This window comes from Gopherus flavomarginatus, chromosome 9, assembly GCF_025201925.1.
Source record: "Gopherus flavomarginatus isolate rGopFla2 chromosome 9, rGopFla2.mat.asm, whole genome shotgun sequence".
In the NCBI taxonomy this organism is placed as follows: domain Eukaryota; kingdom Metazoa; phylum Chordata; order Testudines; family Testudinidae; genus Gopherus; species Gopherus flavomarginatus.
In genome coordinates this window covers 13,687,446-13,713,285 of record NC_066625.1, presented here as the reverse complement: position 1 = coordinate 13,713,285, position 25,840 = coordinate 13,687,446, and the positions used below count along the sequence as shown (strand labels likewise).

Here is a 25,840-nt window from a genome sequence, read left to right as displayed (position 1 = left end):
CTGTGTAACAGGGTCAAGTTCCCATTACTTTGCGCCAGATCCTGAAAATCCTTTTTTATATCTTCATTCATGTGAGATGGGGTTTGCACCATTTCCTTTAACGGGAAAATAAATCACAGTATCTCATTGCTTGCCTTTGACAAAGAACTTAGGTTCTGTGTGTACATATGCCCAATTCAGCTTCTACTGGGTAAAACTCCCAGGCTCATTATAAATAATGTTCTGTAAATCATATGAATTCAGTCTGCTCTGTTCATACGATTTATGTTATCAGTGCAAGGAGGTGTGGTAAATAACACTACAAGGCTTTAGGCAAAATGCTAGCATAGTATCAGCTGCATTGCACACCGCTCTGTTCTGTCATCTGGAAGTGGGTATAAAACCTAGGACTGCATTTTGCTTTGTATGTTTTTTTTAATTACCTTTTTTATGTTCTCTCTATTTCACTTCCCTTCACCTCACTAACGCTGAATGGACTGATCCATGAAAGGAGCTTCTGAATGGGAGAGTCATTGCTTGTGAATTTAGGAGCCCCCCTGTGGAACACATCCACTTCCTGATTACTAACCAGTCCTGTCAGAGAGCAGACCACAGACCAGAAAAGCGAGAAAGCTCAGACCTGGTGTATGTACAGTTTTTGTACCAATTTAACTATCTCAGTTAAGGGCATGATCTTCTGCTGAAATAGTTAAATTGGTGCAACCCCTAGGATGGGTGCAGTTACACCAGGATAAAGTTGCTGTATACCAGTATAGCTTACTCCCCTTTCCTTATGGGAATAAGCTATACCAGCATAAGCACCTTTATACCGGTATACTGTGACTGCACTAGGGGGGGTTGTACTGCTTTAACTATGCCACTATAATTAGAGGTACATGTTTTGTGTGTAGCTGAGTCCTTACAGTCAGGGTTACAATCCTGAACATTCCTATCTGGCTCGTGCAGTTCTCCCTGAATCCCTTTTTGTGCTTGACTGCACCTTTTTCATGGAAGTAATAATGGAAAAAGATCAAACACACCAACTGGAAAAACTAGCCTAGTTTCATCTTGTAAATATATATTTAAACAATGGGGGTCTCTTCCATCCTGTTAAGGGAAGCATGAAGCAAAGGAGTTGCTCCTACTTCCCAGTTTCGAAGGCTTTTCTGACCCATTTTGCTTCCCTCTGCATCATGTATCAGAAAACAGTATGTGGCCTGCCCATATGAGAGATGGAAAAAATCTAGACCTTGTCTACACCACAAGTTACTTGGGTATAATTTACGTTGTTCAGGGGGTGTGAATACTCCACACCCCTGGGCAATGTAAATTGCACTGGCATAAGTAATGGACAGACGGTGTGGCCAGCTCTACCTTGGTGGGAGAGCTTCTCTCGCTAACATAGCTACCGCCTCTCGTGGAGGCAAGAGCTATTAAGCCATGAGGGAGAGCTCTCTCTCATTGGCTCAGATTGTCTCTACCGCAAGTGCTACAGCTGCACTGCTGTAAGTGCTGTAGTGTGGATATACGTAGCCGTTGTAGTCTCTCTCCCTCTGCTACTGCTGTTAAACCATTGCACTTTCAACTGTTAACCATGCATAGCAGAGCCTTGCTTTTTTCACACTTTGCTAATCCACTCACCCCATGAAGGTAAGCCTCCCCCCAGTTCTCAGAAACATGAGACCTCATTACAGTGCTACGATTAAATCTTTGCTAAGCTATTACAAGCTACTGAATATTTGCTAGCATGCTATGGAGTAATATCAGAAAAGCACTGCACACGTGCCAAATATCAGGTCCATTCAAATCACAGCACAGTCAGTGGTTTCGGTGGAAGTTGGTTTGGGCCTGAAATGAACAAAGAACATGTATGATGCAGTATCCATAGGGGTTTTATTTAATCACCTCTGCCCCCTTACTTGATCATTCACAAAATGAATGTACAGTATAAATCACCCTGTCAGTTCAAATTAAGGCAATTCAGAAGCTGTAGTTCCTCTTCTAGGGCAACAAACGCACTAGAAACATTGACAGTCTGATAATCCAGCAGATCCACAGCGATCTATCAGCAAATGTTTCAGACAAGTTCAATGTTATTTTTAAAAATAATAATGTAATAATTTAAACCAATTCAGCTCTTTTTTAATTTAAAAACTATAATTTCAATTGTCTTTAGTCCAGTTCTGCAACCATTACTCTCATCACCATCTTTACTACTTATCTGTTATAATGATTACTTATGTGAGTAAGGGCTATAGAATCAGGCCCCATGTCTGCATAAAAAAAATTTCCTTTTTGAGCTATGCCCATCAACTAATTCTTCTCTTGGCACGTTAGGATTGACTGCAGATTACAGTTCTCAATACGCAGAAAAGGCAGCTGCTAACAGTAGCCTCTACTAACAACATTTTAAAAACTGTTGAGCTATTTTATGCAATATGTACACAGGCAGCTTTGCTAATTATGAGCCTGATCCTGAGAAATGCCTTGAAATCCCACTGATTTCAAAGAGATTTGAAGATACTCAGCACCTGGCAGGATAAAGTCCTAAAAATTCCCCTATCTTTGAATGAGCTCTAAAGATGTCATTCTAGTAATAATGGAAGCACTGTGCTTCCCATACACTTGTCTTGACAGAACAATGGTTCAGAAGGGGCCTTTATATTGTTAATACAATTGTACTGACATTCTATAAGCTTGGTAACATTAATGCACAATATTCTTACACAAAATTCTCAGTAACTATCGCATATTACAAGCTAGAGAGGACATTAGGAAACAAACTAGACATTAGCTCTCCAACTATGCCTGGTACTGTACAAGGTACAATGTAATGTATGCCAGCAATATCACACATGCATAAAATTTTATGTGCTTCTAAGCTCCCATCACCAAGTGGGTACCATTTATATAAAGTTAGGAATAACATCCGCACCCTCAAGACAGAGAGGAACAAAAGCTGTTTCACACAGGCACCAAAATAGCCACAACTATGAAGGTGCTTTAAAAATGACAATCAATCACACACAAAGAATAGCTTAAAACAGCAAAAACATTGAGCCACAGGGCATTTCCTAGGGATATAGAAGAGATCAGGGTTAAGGCCCAGACACGACTACACCCAGTCAGTCATTAATCACCAGGAAATGCCTTTGTCTTGATCATTTACTATTTAAAATCATAGTACTGTACATTTGAGATAGACCTTTTACATCATCTTGTCCACCCCCATCACAGTCTCAGAGACAGTCTTGCTCTCCAATGGTGAGAAAGTCAGCATTAAACCTGTACTGAGTCCAATTATGCTCTCATTGTAGCCAACCGGTTTTACTATTAACTTCAATGGGAGCAGGATGAGAACTGTTGTGTGAGAGAGACCTGCAAACCAGGCACATTGCCAAAAGGAGCAGACTATTCTCTGTCAATCAGAATGGATACAAAAAGTGTACAGAGACTCCTGAAATACTTGGGTGAAAACATAAATTAAGAAGCTTCTGGTCAGTAGGTGATCTTCCTTATCAAGTATTTCTCACTCCTTACAGTAGGGTAAGTTTATAACCAGTGGAAATGCTTTCTGAAACTGGGCCTATAGTCTTCTGACTTCAGAAATGTTACTGTGGTTTACACCACTGTAAACAAGATCAGGGTCAGCAGACAGGTGTCTGATAAATGCATACCTGCACAATATTGCTGCTCAGGTCTTCACCTATAGCCAAAAAGCATATAGAGCAGTGCAGATAGGAGGATGCAAATGTGACCTTTGTACGTTCTGATTCTAGGCCAGCGGTTTGCTGGGCCAACCCTAAGGCCAGTATGGCAGCTGGAGATCACTAGCCTAGATCCTGGAGGCGGTGTGATGCTAAGTGGCTCCATCACAGCTCAGGATCTGGGCCTATATGCTTTTTATCTCTACCTAGTTTTAATGTTTTAGTTGCTTTTTTAATATACCCAGTCCCTCTATCGTACTGGTGGCAGAAAAATTACCTATTTCAACAGGCGAACTGTAAAGGTAGGTCCAGGTGTCAATTTTTAAGGAATGATCTTAAAGATACTTGGATTTGACTATTCTGCAGCTTCTGTGGGAAAACAACAGAATTAATACTCATCCTGATGCCAGATTTCAAGGGCCGTTTGTGCCAAGCACTGTGGATGATTGCCAACAATGCACTGTTTTCCTCCTTCAGACAAGGCAGTGTACAAGGCAATAAAAGTCAAAAAGAAAAAAAACATTGCATTTTAAAGATTCTTTCTTTCTACAAAGCTTGCCATTATCTTTTCTCTCTCTGAAGCCAGGAAATGTCCACTGAGTCAACATAAAAGTGACTCTATAATGGGTTATTCATCAACTGTTCATATTTGTGACTGACCTTAATAGTTATCATGTCTCAGGAACCAACAGCATAGGATACCACCACCTACGGAATGGGCAATATTGAATGCAAAAGAGAGAAAACAAAAAAAGAAGTGCTAAATTCCCCTCTCCTCACTCCCAAACTCCTTTCTGGGGAAAATCATTTTTAGCTGTTAATGTTGTTTTATGGCCCAGTTACTCCTACCACCATCTGCTACTTTGTGAAAACATTCTGTAGATATTGAAGTAACCAGACCAAGCAAAAGTCTGAGACAGACATCATAATTAAAGTCTCATAACTAATGCTGTGACCAGAACTGGGCTAGCAGCTGCAACCAGCTAGGGCAGGAGCTTCTAAGCAACAAACAAAACGTTGAGTTATTTGCAGTGGGAATGGAATAAAATACTCCTCATGGGGTTTGGTGATATGCTTCCTTAGGGGATTTTTTTTTTTTAACAATACCTTCAGTTTGCTGAACCTGATGCATTCAAAAATAAAATGTTGCAATTCTGGAATACAGTAAAATACATCACCCAAAAGCTGTGTACATTCTGCAAATCCAGTGGAAATTTACACTATAAAGCCACTTGCCTTGCTCTACGGGGCAGACAAAATCTTGCAAAATCCATAGCCATCTGAACAGTATCTTTATGAGCCAGGGCTAAAAGCTATCCCTGCAAGGCATGGCTTTGAGGATCCAGAGAGATAGATGAATTCCTCCAGAGTCTGGGAAATCCCACATCCCCCTTCCCATCAGTTTGAATACTGTTTATATAGGTATATGTCAAATACTGTTTACATGTTTACAGGAGACAATACTCAGGTGCGGTAAACACAGAGCTAGTACTACTGGGATTGTCGGCACCTGTAGTTTAGATTTAAACTCAGAGCACAATGTTCTTGACCATATCGAGTAAATAGTTTGTAATTGTCTGTGAGCAAATGCTTCAATCCCCAAAAGCCTTTACATATATCCTGACAACCTCCTGAAAACCTTCAGAGACAGACAGCCTGATTCGGCCAGTCTCACTCATACTGAGCAATACTTTACTGGGGGGATTTCAATGAGACTTCTTGACTTGAGTAAGGTACAACTTGAGAGGAGTAAAGGTAGCAGAATCAGGCCCAAAGCGTACCCAAAAAAGAAAAAAGAATATGTTCTAACTAAACATATGGTCCTGGGAAACATGGTACATGGAGGAAAGAATCTTAAAAACACCCAACATTTGAAAATGGAACGCAAGTTACTAGGCAACAATTAACATTGGATTTACATCTCAATACCAACTTTTCTCCTAGTTTTCAGGGTGTTCCATACTGGCAATTGGCAGGGCCATTATCATCAAGGGTGTGTCAGTATTTCCAGTATAAATCTCAATTTTAAGGGATTTAAGAATCAGATGGTTTAAATTACAGCTGAATGAGACTGAACACTCTATACAAGCTGTCATCCCAGATGTGAATTAAGACAATTCATCGCAAATTTGTAGTGCTGTGCATATAGTGTGCAGAAAGATTGGGTTTTTAAAATTACTTTTAGGTATTTGGGGGTTAGATCTTCCAGAGCTGCTTTGTGCTGCACTGTGGATGGAATCTGATCATAAAGCAGGCATAAGCCACAGGATAACCTTCAGTGACACAGAAGCAGCATAAAGGCTCCTATACACACACCTTGATACTATCAGTGGGGGTCATCAGAGCAAGTGGGAGCAATCAGGACACCCCACCTCTGTACCAGTTCCTTGATGCATTTTGTCTTTTGAGACCATTGACAGGAAGCTTAAATTACAGCACCCATGAAGCTGCTCTAATTTATACCTGGGGATCGGATATTCCCAAACTGGCCTCAAGTTCAAGGGAATGCCAAGGTGAAGGGCATTAAGCACACCCTTTGAACTCCGTACTCCTCAGATGTAGCCAAGGATCTGGATCTTAAAATTTTTGGGAAATAATAGTTTGAAAAAGTTACAAATTGCAGCCAGTAATTTTGAAGTATAAAGTACCTCAGTGAATGCTGCTGTGAGTCAGCATCTCTGAAAAATAGCCCACTTATGTTTTGTTGCATAACTTCAGGCACCCGACACTGAAAATATTGGTCTTATTTTAAAAAAAAACAAAACCAGCCCCCCAAATCTCGTTGCTTCATATTAGCTATTTATGAAAACCTTAATTTACGATTAATCTGATAAATGTGCGTGAAGCTTTTGAAAATGTAAAGCTTCAGATGGAGGAGGAAGGATGGACCAGTTAGGGCACAAGCTCGGGGGACAGAAGATGGGATTCCATTTTTCTGCTCTGACATGGACTTCCTGTGTGACCTTGGGCAAGTCACTTAGTCTCCCTAGGCCTCAGTCCCTCATATGTATAAGAGGGATAACAACACTGCCCATTGTTGTGAGGATAAATACACTGAAGATTGTGATGTGTTCAGTAATAAGGGCCATATAAGACAGCTAAGTACCTAAGATAGGATGTGTTAGTAAAAGTATCACACATAATATTTAAACAATGTGATTTTAGGTTATAATGTCTCTTTTTGAAAATTATTGTGTCCAGAAACTTGACACAAATGCCCTGCATTGGCCAGATTGGCTGGGAATATCTTCTGTAATAATGTGTCAGATGTGAACATGTTTTTTACATTATTCTCCTCTTTACATTATCTCTTTTTTTAAAAATCATTTCTTTTCACAGTCAGTTTACAGGCAACTAGCTGATGTATGTGCTATCAGCAATGGGTGGCTCAACAGGAGATAATTTTGATTGTGAGCTATAGAGCTTTGCATTTATTTATGTGACAAACCATGGTGTTCTCTGCAGCGTTAACAGTACATTCACTGCATGTTATTTTTACCATTACACATTATTGTCAAGGCCCAGGGTGCAGAGCAATTCATGGGACTTGAAGTCAGGGGTCCTGGTTTCTACCATACACCAACAATGAAACCTACAACAAACTGACATGGTAAAACAGATGGGAAATGCCCACAATCAGGATCTTTAGCAAATGAATGGTTAAAATGATCCAACTCAGGTTTTGATTTGTTGCCGAGTTTAAAATACACAATTGTATCGCAGCAGTCGTAAATATGTGGGGTGGAGGAAGGAGATGGGAAGAGAGGAAGCAAGGAGGAAAAGCCAGAAGCTGTGGCAGCTGAGACGGGTGATTCAGGTCCTTTGGCACTGGGACCTGGGTGGGGAGAGGATAGAAGCTACCAGCTGCTTTAGATTGACTCACTGGTCAATTACCACAAATAGGGTGTTGCTGATGAGAAGTAGTGGCTCCTTTCTTTCTCTTGCTCCATGATGGTGGTGGGTGGGGAGGCATGATCTTGAGAATTAAGAGTAGCAAAGCTTGTTTGCATAGGCTTTTCCCACACGGTCCTGGTTCAGAGAGCTAGGTGGGTTATTTTATAACCTATTTTGTGCCTCCATCCTTCAGAAGAGGTCATCCTCCCACACAGCCAGAATTTACTCCAGGTTACAACTATAGGGCCTGATCCAATGCTCACTGAATTCAATAGAAAGATTCCCACTGTCATCAACCACAGCTGGATTGGGCCCATCAATTGCTGGATTGGACTGCTGAATTCAACAAAGCACTGCAGCATGTACTTAATCAAATCCCTATTTAGGACAGCAACTACGAAGCACATGCCTAAACTTGAAGTGCTTGACCTCAAAGGGACTTAAGCACATGCTTAAAGTTAGGCACATGCTTAAGTACTGTCCTGTATTATTAGTAGTATTACCATATTGCTTAGGAGAGCTGGTCACAACCAGGATCTTACTGTACAAACACAGAAGGGATGGAATGCTGAACTGGAGCCCATGTGAGCTGCAATAGCTAAGCTCAACTGGTGACACCAGATGGAAACAGAATCAACCCTTGTTGCAAGGACTCTGGGTAAAATAATTCTTTTGTTGTTAAACCAGCTACAGCCCAGGAAACTCAGGCACTTATTGTTATTTTGGTTTCTTTCATTTATTGTTTTAGGTATAGTAGAAGTTGCTGTACTGTGCAGCCCTTGACAAACATACTCACTATCAACCAAATCCTGGTGACACTGAGCAGTTCTGATTGTAGCCTTTGAAACTCCTTTTCTAGACAACATTCATCTTCCTAATTAATAATTAATCACGTTGTATTTTAAAGAGATTATCATGTGTGATAGCGGAGTGTGCCTAAGGCAGTGACTTCATTAACCCGACGGAAGAGGTTTACTTTGTAGTTCTCCTGCTTGTTGCAGGGGTATGTGCCAAAGGGGTCTCTTTCAGGTTATAGTGTCAAAGTGTAACAATTTAAAGCAGGAAACAATTGCACCATTATTTTTCTTTTCTTTTTTTCCCTTTTTTTTTTTTTTTTTTGTTAAACAGCTTTTACACCATAAATCTTCAAAAGCCTGTTTTGCAATAATACACAAACCTACATTTACCACAAAAAGGCCTAATGCTGCAAGGCTTAAGGGAGAGGATCACTCAGTGGTTTGAGCATTAGCCTGCTAAACCCAGGGTTATGAGTTCAATCCTTAAGGGGGCCTTTTAGGAGTCTGGGGCAAAAAAAAAAAAGTTGGGGAGTGGTCCTGCTTTGAGCAGGGGGTTGGACTAGATGACCTCCTGAGGTCCCTTCCAACCCTGATATTCTATGATAAGGTGCTGAGTCCCCCTTAACTCCTACTATACAGGGTCCCTCTATGTTAGCATTTTTAACCAGAGTGCAAACCTTGTTCAATCTAACCATGGTTTGAACATGGTTTGCAACCACATGGAGTCGGCACAAAGAGTTTACAGCTGTGTTCAGAAACAGTGCTTTCACTCTACAGAGTTCTAATCTCAAACACTTTTCAGCCATCACAATTGTTCACAACATGTCCCTGCCCAGTCAGGAGCATCAAACCGTGGCCCTGACTGAAATGTCCAAGTCAATAGGAATGGTCCCCATGATAGTTATAGTTGTGCTTGAAGACAATCGTCCAAGCACAGTTCTACATATCAGTTCTGCCAAGTGTCCTGCTGTATGCATCCATTTTCAAAAGCCTTTACATGGTAGACAAATCATTTCTGTTCATTCCTTATTTAGGACCTTCCTTGCAATTATGCAATTTCTTATTTGCCTGGTTTTCATAGTAATAATAATGCTTGGTACTTAAAGAGCATCTTTCACCCACTTTTGTAAAGTGCTGTAAGATTTATTATTCTCTGATCTATAAAATAGGGATAGAGACACAAGGATGTTACAATTTTGTCCACACTGTGAATTACTGGCAGAGCTGAGAATCGAACCAGGAGACCTGACATCATCTCCTTTTCTTACCAGTAAGATGATAATAATAATAATAATTAATAATGATAATACCTCGCTCGTATATAGAGCTTTTCATCAGTAAATCTCAGAGGGCTTTACAAAAGAGGTCAGTATCATCCCATCTCTCTTTTACTTATCAAAAGCTACTATTAAACGGATGACTTTTATGCTGGATTTTAAAACTACCGTCCAATATGAAACTTCTTATTATTACATCTAATATCATATTCTCCAGTTTTCCTTGAACTTTATTGTATGTCAAGCTGCATAATGCACACAGTTTTATTTCCTGTGCCCAGGGCCACGTCCAGACTACCCGCCGTATCGGCGGGTTAAAATCGATTGCTCGGGGATCGATATATCACGTCTAATCTAGACGCGATATATCGATCCCCGAGCGCCCTTATATCGATTCCGGAACTCCATCAACCCCAACGGAGTTCCGGAATCGACACGGAGAGCCGTGAACATCGATCCCGCGCGGTGTGAACGGGTGAGTAATCCGATCTTAGATATTCGATTTCAGCTACGTTATTCACGTACCTGAAGTTGCGTATCTAAGATCGATTTCCCCCCCCCTAGTGTGGACCAGCCCTAAGAGTACTTAGCAGGATTGGGAGATAAAAGAGAACCCATGCAAAGAGCTCCAGTAAGTTTTCCTACATGACTATAATTTGGCATCACCCTAAACTTTTCACTATCTTCTCCCGATGCATCTTGTTCTGTGGGTATGTATATGTTCCTTAAGCCTTTTCAAGCTTTAAGGACTGCCACAGGCATATGGCAGCAGCTCAGTTACCAACCAGACATGATAAGCTCTCAATATGCAACTGAAACTCAGAGGACATTCTGAGCATACTCAGGGCAGTTCTATGACATAACTCTATGCCACATGTGTTGCTTAGTAATGACAAGTGGATCCAAAGGATCTGATATAGGGAATGGTGGGAGCTGAAAGACGCAGCATAGTACTTTGCAGCTGTGGACCCTAGCATTTTCTGGCAGCTGAATCAGAAAAACTTTCTTTTAGGTACTGCACCACTGAGCCAAGTTTTGGGCTGAATTTACAGAACAGCATATGAAAACAACTTCCTCTCTCACTACTGTTGTCTGTTAACTTTTCCAGTAGCCTGAATAGCAGATGACTATAACAGTCCTTTCCCCTGGTACCATGGCCCTTATCCCGCTCCCACTGAAGTTAATGGCAAAGCAGTAATTGAATTCAGCTGAATCAGGCCCCATTTGAATGATATTTTATTTAGATTTACATTTTTTTTACTGGAGTTTTAACTTAGCAGGCTCCTACTTTAAAATGGTAGTTAAAAATACTTGCTTTATATGAAGTCAAATGAAGAAAGCCTTCCTAGTGTTGGGTAGTTCATGATACAAGTACAAATTTATTTGTTAGAAACTGTACATCTGTTATGAGTTACACTTGCCAAAATATAATTCTTTTATGGTAACAATTGCTGCATGGTGCTTAAAGTTTTGCACCACTGTGCCAGGAATCTCATATGGAATTATTCCATGACCTTGGAATCCAACAGATACATTCCACATCTGTCTAGTCTGAGAAAGCCTGAGTTTGTTGTGTGAAAAGCATAGTGGAAAACAAGATCTGTAAATGTCTGAAAATACAGAGCCTGCCGTTTTGATTTTTAAAAAAAAAAACAGTTTCAACTCAGTAGTAAATAAATCTGGGGCCAATAGTTATTTCATTACTATTAAAGGATAAAGTCACTACTGATTTCTTGTATCTTTAAATTATGAAGTATGGTACAGAAGGTAAAAAAAAATTACATCTGAAAAACAATTTTCTTAGCCATTAGATATTTAAATTGAGACAAGTCTTGATGGGGGTCTGCTGCTGATTGTAGATTTACGTGAAAAATGAGGAGCCCATTCTAATGCAGGAAGACATCGTATGAGTGTTTATGAAAATTTAGGGTGAAAGAAAAGCTTAATTGTCCTGGAATCCTGAGGATATATTTACCACTAGAGAGAGAAAGACAGATAGACAGACAGACACAAACGCACACATACATGCTCTGTGTCTGTTTGCCCATCTGCAAACTGGGGCTAATAATACTTTCCTACCTCCAGTACATGTGGCTATGGACATCTTAAATGGGTAGGGGTTTTCTGTTAATAGTATAATTCCCTCAGTTTTTTGCATATAAGGAAATGGGGACAGAGAGGGGCTACGCTACTCATCTGGCAGACAATGAGGATAGATGGATTAGATATGGGACAGGGTTTTTATCATGGTTGTGACATTGACTTTGTGCAAGTAAGGGCTTGTCTACACGAACATTTAGTTTGCAGCAAGCTGGGATGTGAACCTATCCTACACTAGCCTGCCACACAAGAGTGGCTGTATGGAGTGTGCTGAAGTACAGTAACAGTTCCTTATTACATTTTTGATCTATTCCTATTTCAAAGCAAGATAGATCAAAGTGCACAAAGGAACTGTTAGAGCATGTCAGCAGGGCCCACACAGAGACTCATTATGCAGCACACTAGTGGAGCCGGCCACAAACTAAATGTTTTTGTATACACACCGAAGTACCGTGAACCCCTCTTTGGGGAAGGGCCTAACACAACAGAGTCCTGACTGGTTGAAGCCTCTGGGGCAAACCGGAATATAAATTATTGTTTCTTCTTCTGTAAAGTATGGATGACGATGCTTTGCACTTTTGTGGCACTCTTCTTCCATAGATCTCAAAGGAGGCTAAAAATTATTAGTGCAGACATTAAAACTAGAGTCTTTCTCACTTCTTGAGCAACATTCTGCCCTCTTACCCATCAGTGCAATCCTGCTGGAGTCAGCAGAGTCACACAGCTATAACTAAGGGAAGAAATGGGTCCCCTATTCTCATCTTTATCTTATGTATAACATATTGTGCCAGTGTAGACATGTATTTTTTTTTAAATAAATCTCTTTAATGATCACAGCTATCATTCAGGAAAGCACTTAAATGCCTGCATAGGCCAGCCCTGTTCATGAAAGAACTTAAAAGTGCTTGATTTTGATTTCAAATGGGACGTGAACACATGCATAGGAATGCTAAATACTGTAATGCATAACAGAGATGCTTTCCTGAACAGCGGCTTGAACACTGACTATATAAGTAATAAAATAAGCCAAAGGATTATGTGGAAAGAGTGCTATGGTACTAGCAGGATGAGTGAACAAATGCAAGGCAGTGGAGATTATTCCATGTGACAAAAATACTCAATGTGCCTGTTAAGAGAAAGATGGACTCCACCACCGTATGCAGTCAGCAGAAAATTATTCATGGTTTACTTTGTGTTGGCTTTTCTGATCATCCAGGAGTGTGAAAGTTTTGATTGGAGGAGGAAGGCCAGACAGCTAATTTATAGCAAATTTGCAAACATTCACTGGTTTTGGAGGGAGCCACATATCTTGCCCCTTCAGGGACAGAGAAAAGGCCAGAAGGAGTTAGAAAAATGAAGTGCTGTATGTCGACGGGGTGGGGCCAAGTAAGTAGAATGGAAGAAAGGAATCCTGAGTGCTGTTCCTTACTTAGTCACTGACTCACTTTGACCCAAAGCATTTAGTCCCTGTTTTTCACAAGTGGATGCTAATTTAGTTACTACCCTTTTTTTGGCACCCAGTCTGAGACATTTGCAGATGTATTGAGACTGATATCTCCAGCTGAAGTCAGTGGGAGCGGTGGGTACTCAGCACTTCAGGAAAAAATGGAGGCACTCTCAATTAATGGACACTGCCCTCAAACTCTCTGTGACTCAGGTCACGCATCGGTAACATGGGAATAATGGCTATCTACTTCATCGTGTTGTTGTGAAGTTTAATCAGTCTTTAAAATGGTTAAACATAACAATAATTGGAGGATAGGACTCCCTGCATCCATCACGAGTACAGTAGTAGTATTTGCAAACTTATGACTGGGACCCAGTGGAAGTTTAGGAGGTGGCTGAGTTCTCTTGGAGATCTCCGTGTACTTTTGCGGAGATCCTTGGAGGAAAGTCGCCATAGATATTAGGTTAAATAAAAAAGCACAAAAGCATGTATTGTCAATAACTGTGTGTATGGATATTTGTATATTTAAAATACAAAGTTATAGCTGCACTGAACCACAAGACATTTGAATTGTTTTGTAACGAATACTGTCTATATTGTCACAAAATAATCTATTGGTTTTATTAATTTATTTGTCATAGATACCATATCTAGGTGCTGCAAATTGGTTATTATAACAAATGAAAATCCAACCAACTCAATAATATCTTCCTCTTCATATTGAACAGCTGGTAATGGTATCAGGCAGACACTATACAATAGTTTACAGAACAACATTATTATTTCCTGGAATCAAAACAGGGCTGCAAACTCACAGCTAAATAAACATATAATTATGACTGGCCACAAAAATCAACACAGATGATTGCCAAACCAACAGCATCAGAAAACAGTTTGACTGTCAAGTGTAAGAGGCATAACATACTAACTAGGCTAATCAAAAATTCAAGTTACCATTTGAGCACTGCTGAATGTATACATTTCTTTGCACAAATCATGTCAGGTGCTACCCCATGTACCAGGAATGTTCCTGTGAAGAGCCAACATGGTTGGAATGTTAGCACCTCAAAGTAATGTTATAGAGAAAAACAACTATGAAGGTTAACAAAACATGGGTGGCTTATAGAGCAGGTTAACAAAAACTATGGTGCCAACTATTTAAAATCTGTAGTAGGCCTGACACTCCTAGGGACTCTTATATGGTAAGAGCTACAAAACTATATAAACTTGGAGACACCCTTTGGAACATCAATCCCAGAAGTCCCTGTGATTGTTTCAAAGCTTCAGAAGCTGGGCCATTGCTTTTTCTAAGTACACACCTATTGTACATAATAATCATAGAAATGTAGGGCTGGAAGGGACATCAAGACATCATCAAGTCCAGCCAAGGCAGGACTGAGTAAACCTAGGCTTCCATGACAGGTGTTTGTCCAACCTGTTTTTAAAAACTTCCAGTGATGGGGATTCCATAATCACCCTTGCAAGCCTATTCCAGAGCTTAATTACTCTTATATTTAGAAAGTTTTTCCTAATATCTAACCTAAGTCTCACTTGCTGCAGGCCCATCACTTCTTGTCCTACCTTCAGTGGACATGATGAACAATCGATCCACATCCTCTTCATAACAGTTCTTAACATATTTGAAGATTATCAGGTCCCCCATCGGCCTTCTTTTCTCAAGACTAAACATGTCCAGTTGTTTTTACCTTTCCCCATAGGTCTCCACTGGACTCTCCATTTCTCTCCACTGGATTCTCTAGCTTGTCCACATCTGTCCTAAAATGTGGTGCTCAGAATTGGACACAGCTGAGGCCCTATTGCTGCCAAGTGGAGTGGGACAATCACCTCCAATGTCTTACATACGATACTCCTATTAATATGCCCCAGAATGATAGTAACCTTTTTTGTAACTGCATCACACTGTTGACTCATTTTCACTTTGCATTAATATAATATATAATAAAAATCCAGTCTAAAATTGCTTCTGCATAGTGTCACTGTGTACTGTTAAACAACTGCCATACCACACCCCAAAAGTGACTGCATTTCAGTTGCATGTGAAATTATTCCTGTATTTATAGCATGCAAATAACTCGGTAATGTTTGTAGAGTATTTGTGGATGTAAGGCCATAAATAAAAAAAGAATATGAAAGGAGCTAATATTTTTTGGACGTATGTAACTGCAAACCAGCCAAACTACTTTCAACCAAAGTTTGCAAAATAATTTGTTCCTGATGGCTCTGCTCACATCTCCTGAAAAAAGTTTTATATCTGAGCGATAAACCTCTATGAAATGAGGTTCGAACTACAAACTCAGAACTACAGCAGCACAAGCAGGCACAAGTGTAACTTGTATATAAAATAACTGATAAGGGGATTTCATTCTTTAACGCAGAAAAACACAGGCAGCTTCCAAAGTGAGAAACATGTAGATGAAATTCTAGGAGTGAATGGATGAATGGCTGGAGGGATAGAAGAACAGATAGTACATGAGTATGCAGTGCTAGTGCTTTGCTCCCCATTCAAGTCTTCGCAGCTGTTCGGTTAAGAGGAGGAAAATAAAGGCCTTTGGTAACTCTTAAGCAGGCTGCCAATTTTCCACACTGGATTTGATGGCTAAGAAAACTTAGTTAATACTGTAGCCTTTTGCTGCTCCATGGAGCCACAAATTTTTTAGAAAACTTGTTGAAATGTACACTGTGTTGTTTGACAAAGAAGCTATATTTTCTAAATGCTACTTACATACAAGCTGTTTTACTAACTACAAATATATTATGGGCTGGGTTTTGAAAATCTGTCCTCCCTTTTTGCACCCACATTTTTTTGTGGGCACAATTAATGTCATTTAGACATTTTAACTACCTGATATGCAGATGCAATGACTTGCACTCAAAATTTTGTGGGTATCAAAAGTGGGGAAGCCAAGTCCAAAGTTTCTTCAGTGCTTCAACACCCACATAAAAAGGAAGGAAAAAAAGGTACTTTATACACACTATATTCATTGTGGGCCACATGCTGGCAGCCTTATGCAGAGGTACCTGCCCAAAAATCTGAGAGAGGAGGGAGCCAAGGGAGCTCTGGCTGCCCTCACAAAATTTGGAGATGCTGCTTTGCAGGCCCCTAATGATTCTAGAGTAGGGCTTAATGGGTAGGGTCTATACCTTTGTATATGTACATTCCCTGAGCTAGCAATAGAAACTATGCAGCCAAAACTCTTGGATGTGGATAGATGGAGTGAGGGTTCCTAATACTGTAAGAATATGGTCACACACTAAAGATGTTTTTGTATTTTTGAGTCATTTTTATATTATCTTCTTGCTCCAAGTTGTACTATATTTGTGTGTCTGTGTGTGTAAAATACCCATCAACATCTGCTTGATTGTGAGGCAGAAGGGAGATGATGGAGCTGAAAGGGAAGTGTCAAATGACCTCCCAGAGGATGTCTCAGATGCCTGACTGGTCTGACTGCCTGTGTGAGAGCAAGCAAGAAAGCCTCTCAGCCACCCAGATTTGGTTTAAGCAAAGTAGAGGAACAGATTACCGCTACCACCTGTCACAGTTGCTGGGCTAACTGCACCTCTGACCCCTCCTAGTCTTTTCCCCCCGCCCCTCGCCCTAAGGTCTCAAGCTTTCACCTCTTTTGGGTGGGGAGGAAGTGAGCAGGGAATCCCATAATTCTCGCACTCTTGGACCAGACTTTGGGCTGCAGATCTCCGGTGTTAACTGTGATTATTTCAGCAGGTCCGAGTTTGGTTCAGTACCTGCAGTTCTGTTCCTTCTGGGAGCACCTTCTTAAAGCAAAAGTACTGTTTATTTAGAACGGAAGCATTTCAGAGAAAACAGATCTTAAAACAACAGATAGATAGGCATCTGTATAGACTTTCCCTGAGACATAAGCCCAGGGCTGGGGAAGGCCCCAACTGCTTCAGCCACTCCTACAAGACCAGTGTCTGTATTCCATGTCTTCCAGGACAGCAGACACTCAGCTTCCATTCCCTTACTCTCCAGAGAGAGTCATTTTCACTGTTCAGGGTCCTTTTGATCTCTATAGTCCCAACCTCAGCAAAACAGCTGAGGAACTTCGGGTTGGAGCCTGGAAGCCATCTTCACCTCTAATAGCCAGGGTCTTGGAATTGCCCCTCCCCTCCACCCACCTCCAAGCATTTGTTAGGAGGATGCTTATTGTCACAGGGTTCACTCATGGCTGGATTGACTGTGTGTGGGGAGTAACTCCACTCGGTCTGTTGCCCTGATCTCTCTCTTGTTCATGCCGCAGCCCCTCTTGCACACCAGGAGTTTCTATGCTTCCTCTTTGTGACTCAATTGCTCCCTCTTCATGGCTTGGCCCTCTGATTAGGTCACTATAGTTTTTCCCTTCTCGAGTATCAGCAGTCCTCCAATCCAAGGCTATATCCAGTGGTGAGCTGGAGCCGGTTCCCACTGGTTCGTGGGAACCGGTTGTTAAATTTAGAAGCCCGTTTAGAACTGATTGTCCCGCCAGGGACAACTGGTTCAAAAAGGGCTTTTAAATTTAACAAAAGCTCTAGCAGCTTCCTGCCCTTCCCCCAGCCCCAGCTCATCTCACTCCGCTTTGCCTCCTCTCCTGAACGCTTCCCCGGCTTCTCCTCCCCCTCCCCAGCTTCCCGCGAATCAGCTGTTTGCGCGGGAAGCCTGGGAGGGCTGAGAAGGAAGCAGCGGCTTCCCCCAGGTGACCTGGGGCAGGGGGACGGGGGCACGAGCGGGAGGAGGGCTCCAGGCGCCGCATGGCTCCGGCCTGGCCCCCAACCCCGGCCCCGACCTCAGCCGGGCGGCGCGGCTCCTGCCTGGCTCCCGGGGTCCGGCCCTGACCTCGGCCAGGCGGCGTGGCTCCAGCTCGGCTCCCGGGGTCCAGCCCCGACCTCAGCTGGGCGGCACGGCTCCGGACCGGCTCCCGGGGTCCGGCCCTGACTTCGGCAGGGCGGCGCGGCTCCGGTCCAGCGCCCGGGGTCTGGGCCCGGGCCCAGCCGAGTACCCTGGCTCCGGCCGAGCCGCTCCGGTCCCAGCCCTGGCCTGGCCCCCACCTCCAGGCAGTGCAGTATGGGGGCAGGGAGTAGGGAGGGGGTGCTGGATAGAGGGCAGGGGAGTTGGGGGGGTGGCTTAGTGTCAGGGCGGTCAGAGGGCAGGGAACAGGGGGACTGAACAGGGGCAAGGGTCCTGGGGGGGGCAGTCAGGAAGGAGCAGGGGTTGGATGGGGAGGTGGGGGGCAGTCAGGGGTAGGGATTCCAGGGACAGTCAGGGGACAGAGAGAAGGGGTGGTTGGATGGGGCAGGGGTCCCAGGGTGCCATCAGGAATGAAAGAAGGGGTTGGATGGGGTGGCAGGGGGCAGTCAGGGGACAGGGAAGGGTGTGGATGGAGCAGGGGTCTGGGGGGGGGGCTGTCAAGGAACGTGGGGGTTTGGATGGGCAGGAGGCCCGTGGAGGGACATGACACCCTCGTGGGGTGAGGAGGAGGGAACCGGTTGTTAATATTTTGGCAGCTCATCACTGGCTATACCACTTCCTCAGTGTCTGGTAGGGGAACCTGTGCCCTCCCTCTACTCCAGGTTCCAGCTCTGGGACCCGCTGGGCCAAGGTCTGCACTGACCCAAACCTTACTGCAGTTAACCCCAAGCCTTTTCCTACTCCACCTCTATCAGGTTTTCACTCCACCACCCTCCTGAGTAAACTCCTTCTTCAGGGCCTGGATCTCAGGGCTCCTACTTTTCCGCAGGATTTCCTTCTTTCCTCTCTAAACCCACAGTACAGCCCCTTCTGTCCGCTCTTCCTGGCCTTATACTAGACCTGCCTGCTCCTGCTCAGCTGGGCTCAATTCTCAGAGATTGCCTGTCAACCTAATCCCTCCCCCGGGGGTGGCGTAACAGGTTAATTAGTCCCTTCTGAGCCTCAGACACCCCACACTAGCCTGGAAAAGATTAACACCCATCAGAATTATCTAGAGCCATTGCGTTGCCTTCTTGTTTGTTTTGACGACATCCCCCTCTTAAACTAGACCAATACATTCATACAGGAAATCTAATAACCCAGCATAGCTATACCATACTCTACCTTACTGACCACACCACATACAGTATTCATAAATTACAGATCAGCATTATTCGATTATTACATAGCAGTTCCACCTCGGCCGCACTTCCCCCTAGAAGCCAGTGGTACAGATTCTGATCTCAGTTGATTCTGGAGTAACTCTACTAACCTCAGTCGAGTTATTCCAGATTTACAATGGATGAACTAAGATTAAATTTGGCCAACTTTTTTCATTCCAGTCGCTTGAACATAACCCCACCATGGGAAATTCTGTCAGAAAGCCACACTTACTTCTGTGATGATGAAAAAGTCATCCCCTGGCTCTCCCTGCACCACAATTTTTTCTCCATCTTCAAACTGGACAGGTTCTAGTGCATCTGCTACTGTAAGGCGTTCCCATTTGTCCAATGATTCTAAAATATTAAAGATGATACAGCTTTACTGTAAAAGTGTCTAACTTTGACACAGGATTCACATCTAACCTGATACTTCAGGTTCTGTTTAAAAAGAAATATTAGAAGACAATGAAATTGTGGTCAGTTCACTTTTATTTCATCAGTGCCTTTTGCCTGAATCTCTATTCAGGAAACATGAAAGTATTGACTATCTGTGTGATTTCTGATGCCCAAGATGAAGTGAATAATTTTAAACGTTAGGTAGCAACAGACGATTATATCTCCCCGATTCCAGGATCTGCTCTGTGCTGCCCCTGACCCGAAGTGTATTTGAGCAGACTAGGAGCTACCCTACCGTAAGAGCTGTGCATGAGCCCAGCTGCGAAAGAGCAGAGCAGAGTTCCACTCCCTCACTGCCTCTGATAAACGCCAGCACCAGAGAGGAAGTTAGTGCAGCAGCAAGCTCTACTGGCTACACGGGTGAGAGTTCTTCCCTGATAAGGGGATTCTCAGTTGGCTATTTACAGCCTGTTTTCTGAGGGTACATTTACGCTGCACATGGCAGCCCTGCAGCTGTGAGACTCAGAGCTCGGGTCTACAGCCTCAGGCATGTACCACAGTGCTAAAAACAGCCGGGCAGGCTTGCTGGCTTGGGCTGGAGCTTGGGCTCTGAAGCCCCCATCCCCTCCGAGGCTTCAAAGCCCGAGCTCCAACCTGAGCCCAAATGTCTGCATGGCTGTTTTTAGCACCATGGTACAAGCCCAGTGAGCCTGAGTCTATAGACCTGGGCTCAGAGACTCACTGTCACTTGCGGTGTAGGTGTATGCTTTGTGCTACAAAGGAGACAACAAGAGATGAGAACCTGGTTCCAGGCATCTGATCAGTGTCCCATTAAAGCCAATGGAAAAACTCTCATTGTTATGAGGGCCTCAAGATCAGGCTGTTTTAGCATGGTTATGTTTAAGGTTGTAACCTAATTTCAGTGACAATTTTGGCCAACTGAAGTGCACAAGGAATGCAGGAATGGAGCTTTTATTTTCCAAGAGTGGCCTAAAAATGTTGTATGTCTTCAAAGCAGAATTTGCTAGTAAACATTAAAATGCATGCAACAGGACTTCACTAATGATGGGAGAACGGACGTTTTAGTATGAATTACTTGAAGTCAAGAATCACAACTGCTGATGTTAGGGCTTAATTTGGCCTCTTCTTTATTACACTCTACTCTGCTTCTTCCTCTTGTTATTCAAAAAGCTATTTAGAAGCATCATGAAAAAAGAAAAGTTTTGGTGCTGAAATTAGGCATATTAAAATAAACCTGTGGCAGAAGTCAGAAGTATGTATTGGGTCTAACAAAACTATGCGGCAGTAAGTTCAGAGTGACTTGGTACATATAACTGAGCATTTTCTGTTATTCCTTTTTTTCCTCATGTGCACTTAAAAATAACAGTTTCAATAATTTTGTTCCATAGTTGCATACTAAGTTACTTTCCTACATCATTTATGACCTTTACTTTGCAAACATAGCCCATAAAAATATTGTAAGTGCAATATTCAAAAAGTGTACAGCTTAATTAAAAATATGCATAAAATCCTTTTCTAAAGACTGGAAGAACTGGCTTTCTGATTGAAAAAAAAAAGGAGTCAGTAATTTACAATGAAAAGAAAGAGTCCCTTTAAACTTTTTCTTCAGTTGGCTTTATGAAAAATTCAAAGCTAATTGTAGCTCTGGTCACGAAGTCTCTCTCTTGTCTACAGGGATTGTACCATTACAAATACATTAGTTAATGGTACTTGCAAATAAAAACTTTATAGAGGAATTTACATGAAGTAACTGTTTAAAGTTCTTTTAGTTCCAGAGGTAAATTTATACATGCAGATAAAGTAGATTATATGCAGATTTGTAATCTCCTAATTTTGCATATCAAATCTTGATCTCACATTTAAATAGCCTCAGAGGAAAGTTTTCAAAATATTAATGTTCTCATATCTTGAAATATACATTGAACCTGCGCATCATAATCTAAATAAGTCTGAATGCAATTTTTAAAACTTTACATCTAAAATGCCATAGTTGACTAGTGAGAGGAAGTATTCAAACCTGGAAATGTTATATTCAAAACATCAAATGTTTATATCAATAAATTACTAAGTTCTGACTTGGTTAAGGGGGAAATGGGGTTGATTTATCTGTACTGTATGGCTGAGATGTCTCAAATGACTATTGAGTTTGCCAGCTGTCATCTACTGTTTAAACACAAAATAGTATTAGATATTTCAGCTAAATTCTCAATGCATCCACAGCACTATATATGTTGTCTAATAACGTTCTGCATTGAAAATAAAGCCAAATTTGAAGTCTTCATTCAGTCCTTACTGAGGAGAACCTCCTACAGCAAATAATGGTGCATTTTAAAGTGGCTGAGCTGAAGTCTATGGGAGTTTTGCTGAAGTGAGGACTGAGTATAAGATTACAGTGTCAACTTGCATGCTTAAGGGAGTTCATTTCTGAATAACTTCAAACTCTGAAATTACTTTTAAATGTCTCATTGCTGTAATTGTACTTCATTAGTGCAGGTACAGAGATTTTTTTTCCTTAAACACTTCATATAATTTGGCATAATTTGCATTCCTAATTTATGAAGACTTAATTGAGTAATGGAGAAGGCTCTTTTGCATCCTGCCAGAAAAGATGAGAATATAAATGAATGATTTACCTGACATTAATCAAAGAATACAAGTGTAATTGCAAATTTCTCATGCCAGATATTCTGAGAAGTTCAAGTACATTTTCACTAAGTATCTTTTTTGCAGGATCGTATCAGCTAAAATGGTAGCGGAATATCATAAATAAGCAAACAAATTGTTTAAATAGAAACTATGAAGATTTTTATTCAATTATATAGTATATTAACCTATATATTTTTTTAAAATAGCCAAAGACAGACTTCAAGCGGGAACGTGATGCATTTCCCACAGAATCAGCATCTCATTGTATCATCTAACACTGTCCTCCTTATTAGAAATTGTTCTCCTAATGGTGATTGATTGGTCAGGCATTAGGGGGCTGTTGTTTTTCCTACGAAGGCCATCAAGAACACATCCAAATTTCGTGGCTATCACATTAATCAAAGGGAAACAAAATCCAAGGACAAGGAGCTCAACAGATGTTTTAAGAATGTAAGACCTGGGTTATAAAAGAACAGGACAAAAACAATCTAAGCCCACTTAGATCCGTACTGTCAGATTTTTTAGCCCACGTAAATGCATATAAGAGACTACAAGATCATTCCTGCAGGAAAAAGAAGTTTCTCACCTGTCAGCTGGAAAGATTTAACAGCACTTTATAACACATTCATATTACAAAAATCCCTCTTCTACTGCCCACTTGTGACACCACTGCTTAGAAAGTTACTAGCAAAGTGCCTACTCAGATTTTCAAGGAAAGACTTCACCCCACCTAATTCTGATTTGGTACACAGTAAGGGTGAGAAAAATGAGTTCTAGTGAGAAGAACCATTTGCATTTTTTTACATGCTTTTCCTTGGCTGGAGATGATACTGTGAGGTCTTCTGTTCAACCACTTGCCACTTTTAGCATCTCATCAAAGACCAAAATGTATTCAGACAACATGTGTGACAGAGAAATGAACACTGAAGTCCAAAGGGCAACTGACCTAAAATGGAGACCTTGCTCAGGAATTCTTCATACATCTTTCGCTTTCTCAGTGTGCTGCCCTGTTATTAAAGAGAGAGAGAGAGCAAGAGAGAGAGAGAGAAAAGACAGAACATTACACGAAGTATTTTTGTGATTTGCTCTTCCAGCTGCTCTTTCTGATTTTTTTTTCTTTCTGAAACTCAAACACAGCCAGTATAAATAGCCTACAGCAAGATTTTCTTCATAAAATGTCTGGGTAAGCCGTATCCTTCATAAGTAATGTCAGTAAGGATCAAATTCATCCCTCATATAACTCCACTGACTTGTATGAAGTTACTGGACACCAAGGGTGAATTTGGTCCCTTTTCAGCAATTAATTTTAAGCAGCTGCATTTCTCCATTAATTTTTAGATATTATAATGCATGAGGTCCACAAGTAGTGAGCTTACAATTAAAAAATGGGAGGAAGCCCATTACAGATTCAGTCTGATCTGCCTGCTCAGACACCCTTGGCTTCAACGGGGCTCACCAAGAGTTTATTATTAAGTATTATTTTATATTATTTATATATATATCTTTACAGCACCTTTTATAATGGTGCTCCAACCTAGTTAGGCCCTCTAGGTGCATATGGAATACAAATAAACAAAATTAGTATTGTTATTATTGAAAAAAGTTACGATGATAAAGTATTTTATCTGGTTACATGCAGCCATCATAAAGGGTTTTCAGAACATCAGAAAGGGATTCAGTTATGACCCTAGACTTTTCAAATACAAGATGCACTGCACCCAGATTACTCTTTGCATAAGAAAAGGTGTCCTGCCCTACAGAACTTTCCCAGCAGTTTTACTCACGTATTATCAATCTCATCCCTTCTCCCTTCATTGTATAGTCATAGGTGACCTAAAAGAACAAGTCCCATCCCTGGTAACAAAGAGCAAGCCATAGAAAAAGGTTGTTCTTGCCATCACTTAATATTTGCTTGGTTTACAATTATTCACTTGGCAGAGCTGTATAAGAATTGAGCCCATTTTCCAGCTGTGTGAAATATCTTGGCAGAAGGTGCACCTGCTAGCCAGAGCTACGAAGGCAGAGCTCCGTGCAGAAAGGACATGCTAATCTTTTGAGGAATGGGGAAACCCAGGCCACATTTACTCACACTATGAGTGGATAAGCCATAAATAAATATTAGTGTTTGCTGTAGAAAAAGCCACTTGTCTTGTCCTCCTGTAAGGGGAAAGTGTGGATGGGTGCTAGGAAGAGAGAAGAAAAGGGCAGTATAATAATCTCCATTGTCAAAGCTTCCAGTAAGGGTGAAAATATAAAATTGGGACAAAACTCTGGAAAGAACAAAGCCAGATACCTCTATTCAGTTGTACTACTAAGAACTAAACTTCTCTCCTCCTACACCCACCCATAGGTCTGATCCAAAACTCACTGAAGTCAAGGGGAGTCTTTCTAGTGATTTCAACAGGGTTTGGATTTGACCCCAGAATAACAGCACTAGCAGTTGCTGCCACCTTCCCTCTACTCCTACATCAGCTCTGCAGGGGGATAGAAGCATCAGCACCAGCAGTAACGGCTAATTACGCTCCTTCTGGGTCCACTGTGCATCAGAGCAACAGTCACTGTCATTTTTGCTCCTCTCCTAGGCTCCTTCTGTACTGGAGTAGAACCACCAGACCAGCAGTGATTGCCACGTTCTACCAGGTGCCTTTGCACCACAGCAGCAGCAGCAGCAGCCAACATCATTGCTCCCATCCTTCACAATTGTATAGCCCTCGATGATCCTTTGTCTCCCAGGATCTCTTCTCACATGCTGAGATAGCATTGGTAACCTTCACCTGACCTCTTCATCTGACTAACTATGCTCTCTACCTTAGAGGCCGTCAGAGTACTGGAAATGCCAAGAGTAAAAACACAAACTTCAAATGGAGGAATTTCTGCAAACCTCGCCAAATCCTGACAGCTCACTGTGAGACAATGAATGGAAAACTGGACCCTGTGTACTCCCTGCTCTCCTCCCTGCAATCCAGAGTGGAAACCAGACCAGCAAAATTGACAGCTGTGGAAAACCAGATTGGTGGTTTAGATCGATGGGCCAGGGCATGTAGAGACAGATGTGGAAAATGCTTTTAAAATTACTGCGGACACAGATGAATTTTAAGAAGCAGTAATCAGAAACCATGAAAGGCTGCCTGACCACACCCTGGAGTATTTCGAGAACTAGATGAGAGACAGAAAGGTAAGAACTCTAGACATCCTGGCTGGCACTGAGGGCAAAGAGCCCATCAATTTCTTTAAGAAACGTGTGTGTAAACTCTTGATTCTGTAAGATTATAACAATGCCAACGCAGTTCTATAGAATTCTCCGACAAAACTAGCCTGATTGGAATGTTGTAAGTGTGAAGAACTAAATGGAAGTTTATTATTAATTAATTATTAATATTTATTATTGTTGTGATAGCACCTAGAGACCAGAATCAAGACTGAGATTCCATTTGCACTAGCTGATGCTAGAAG

General features: G+C 41.7%; 1 protein-coding gene across 2 annotated transcripts in view; it reads right to left on the bottom strand.

Moving 5' to 3' along the window:
* The window catches only part of PRKAR1B (protein kinase cAMP-dependent type I regulatory subunit beta), a 115,071-nt gene that overhangs the window by 11,430 nt on the left and 77,801 nt on the right, over positions 1 to 25,840 (bottom strand). For both annotated transcript variants that reach the window (XM_050966346.1, XM_050966347.1), the window contains exons 8-9: positions 23,334 to 23,394; positions 19,557 to 19,678 (exon numbers count right to left, since the gene is read on the bottom strand). In XM_050966346.1, coding sequence (XP_050822303.1) covers positions 19,557 to 19,678; positions 23,334 to 23,394 — 183 coding nt within the window. The remainder of the gene's footprint in view (positions 1 to 19,556; positions 19,679 to 23,333; positions 23,395 to 25,840) is intronic.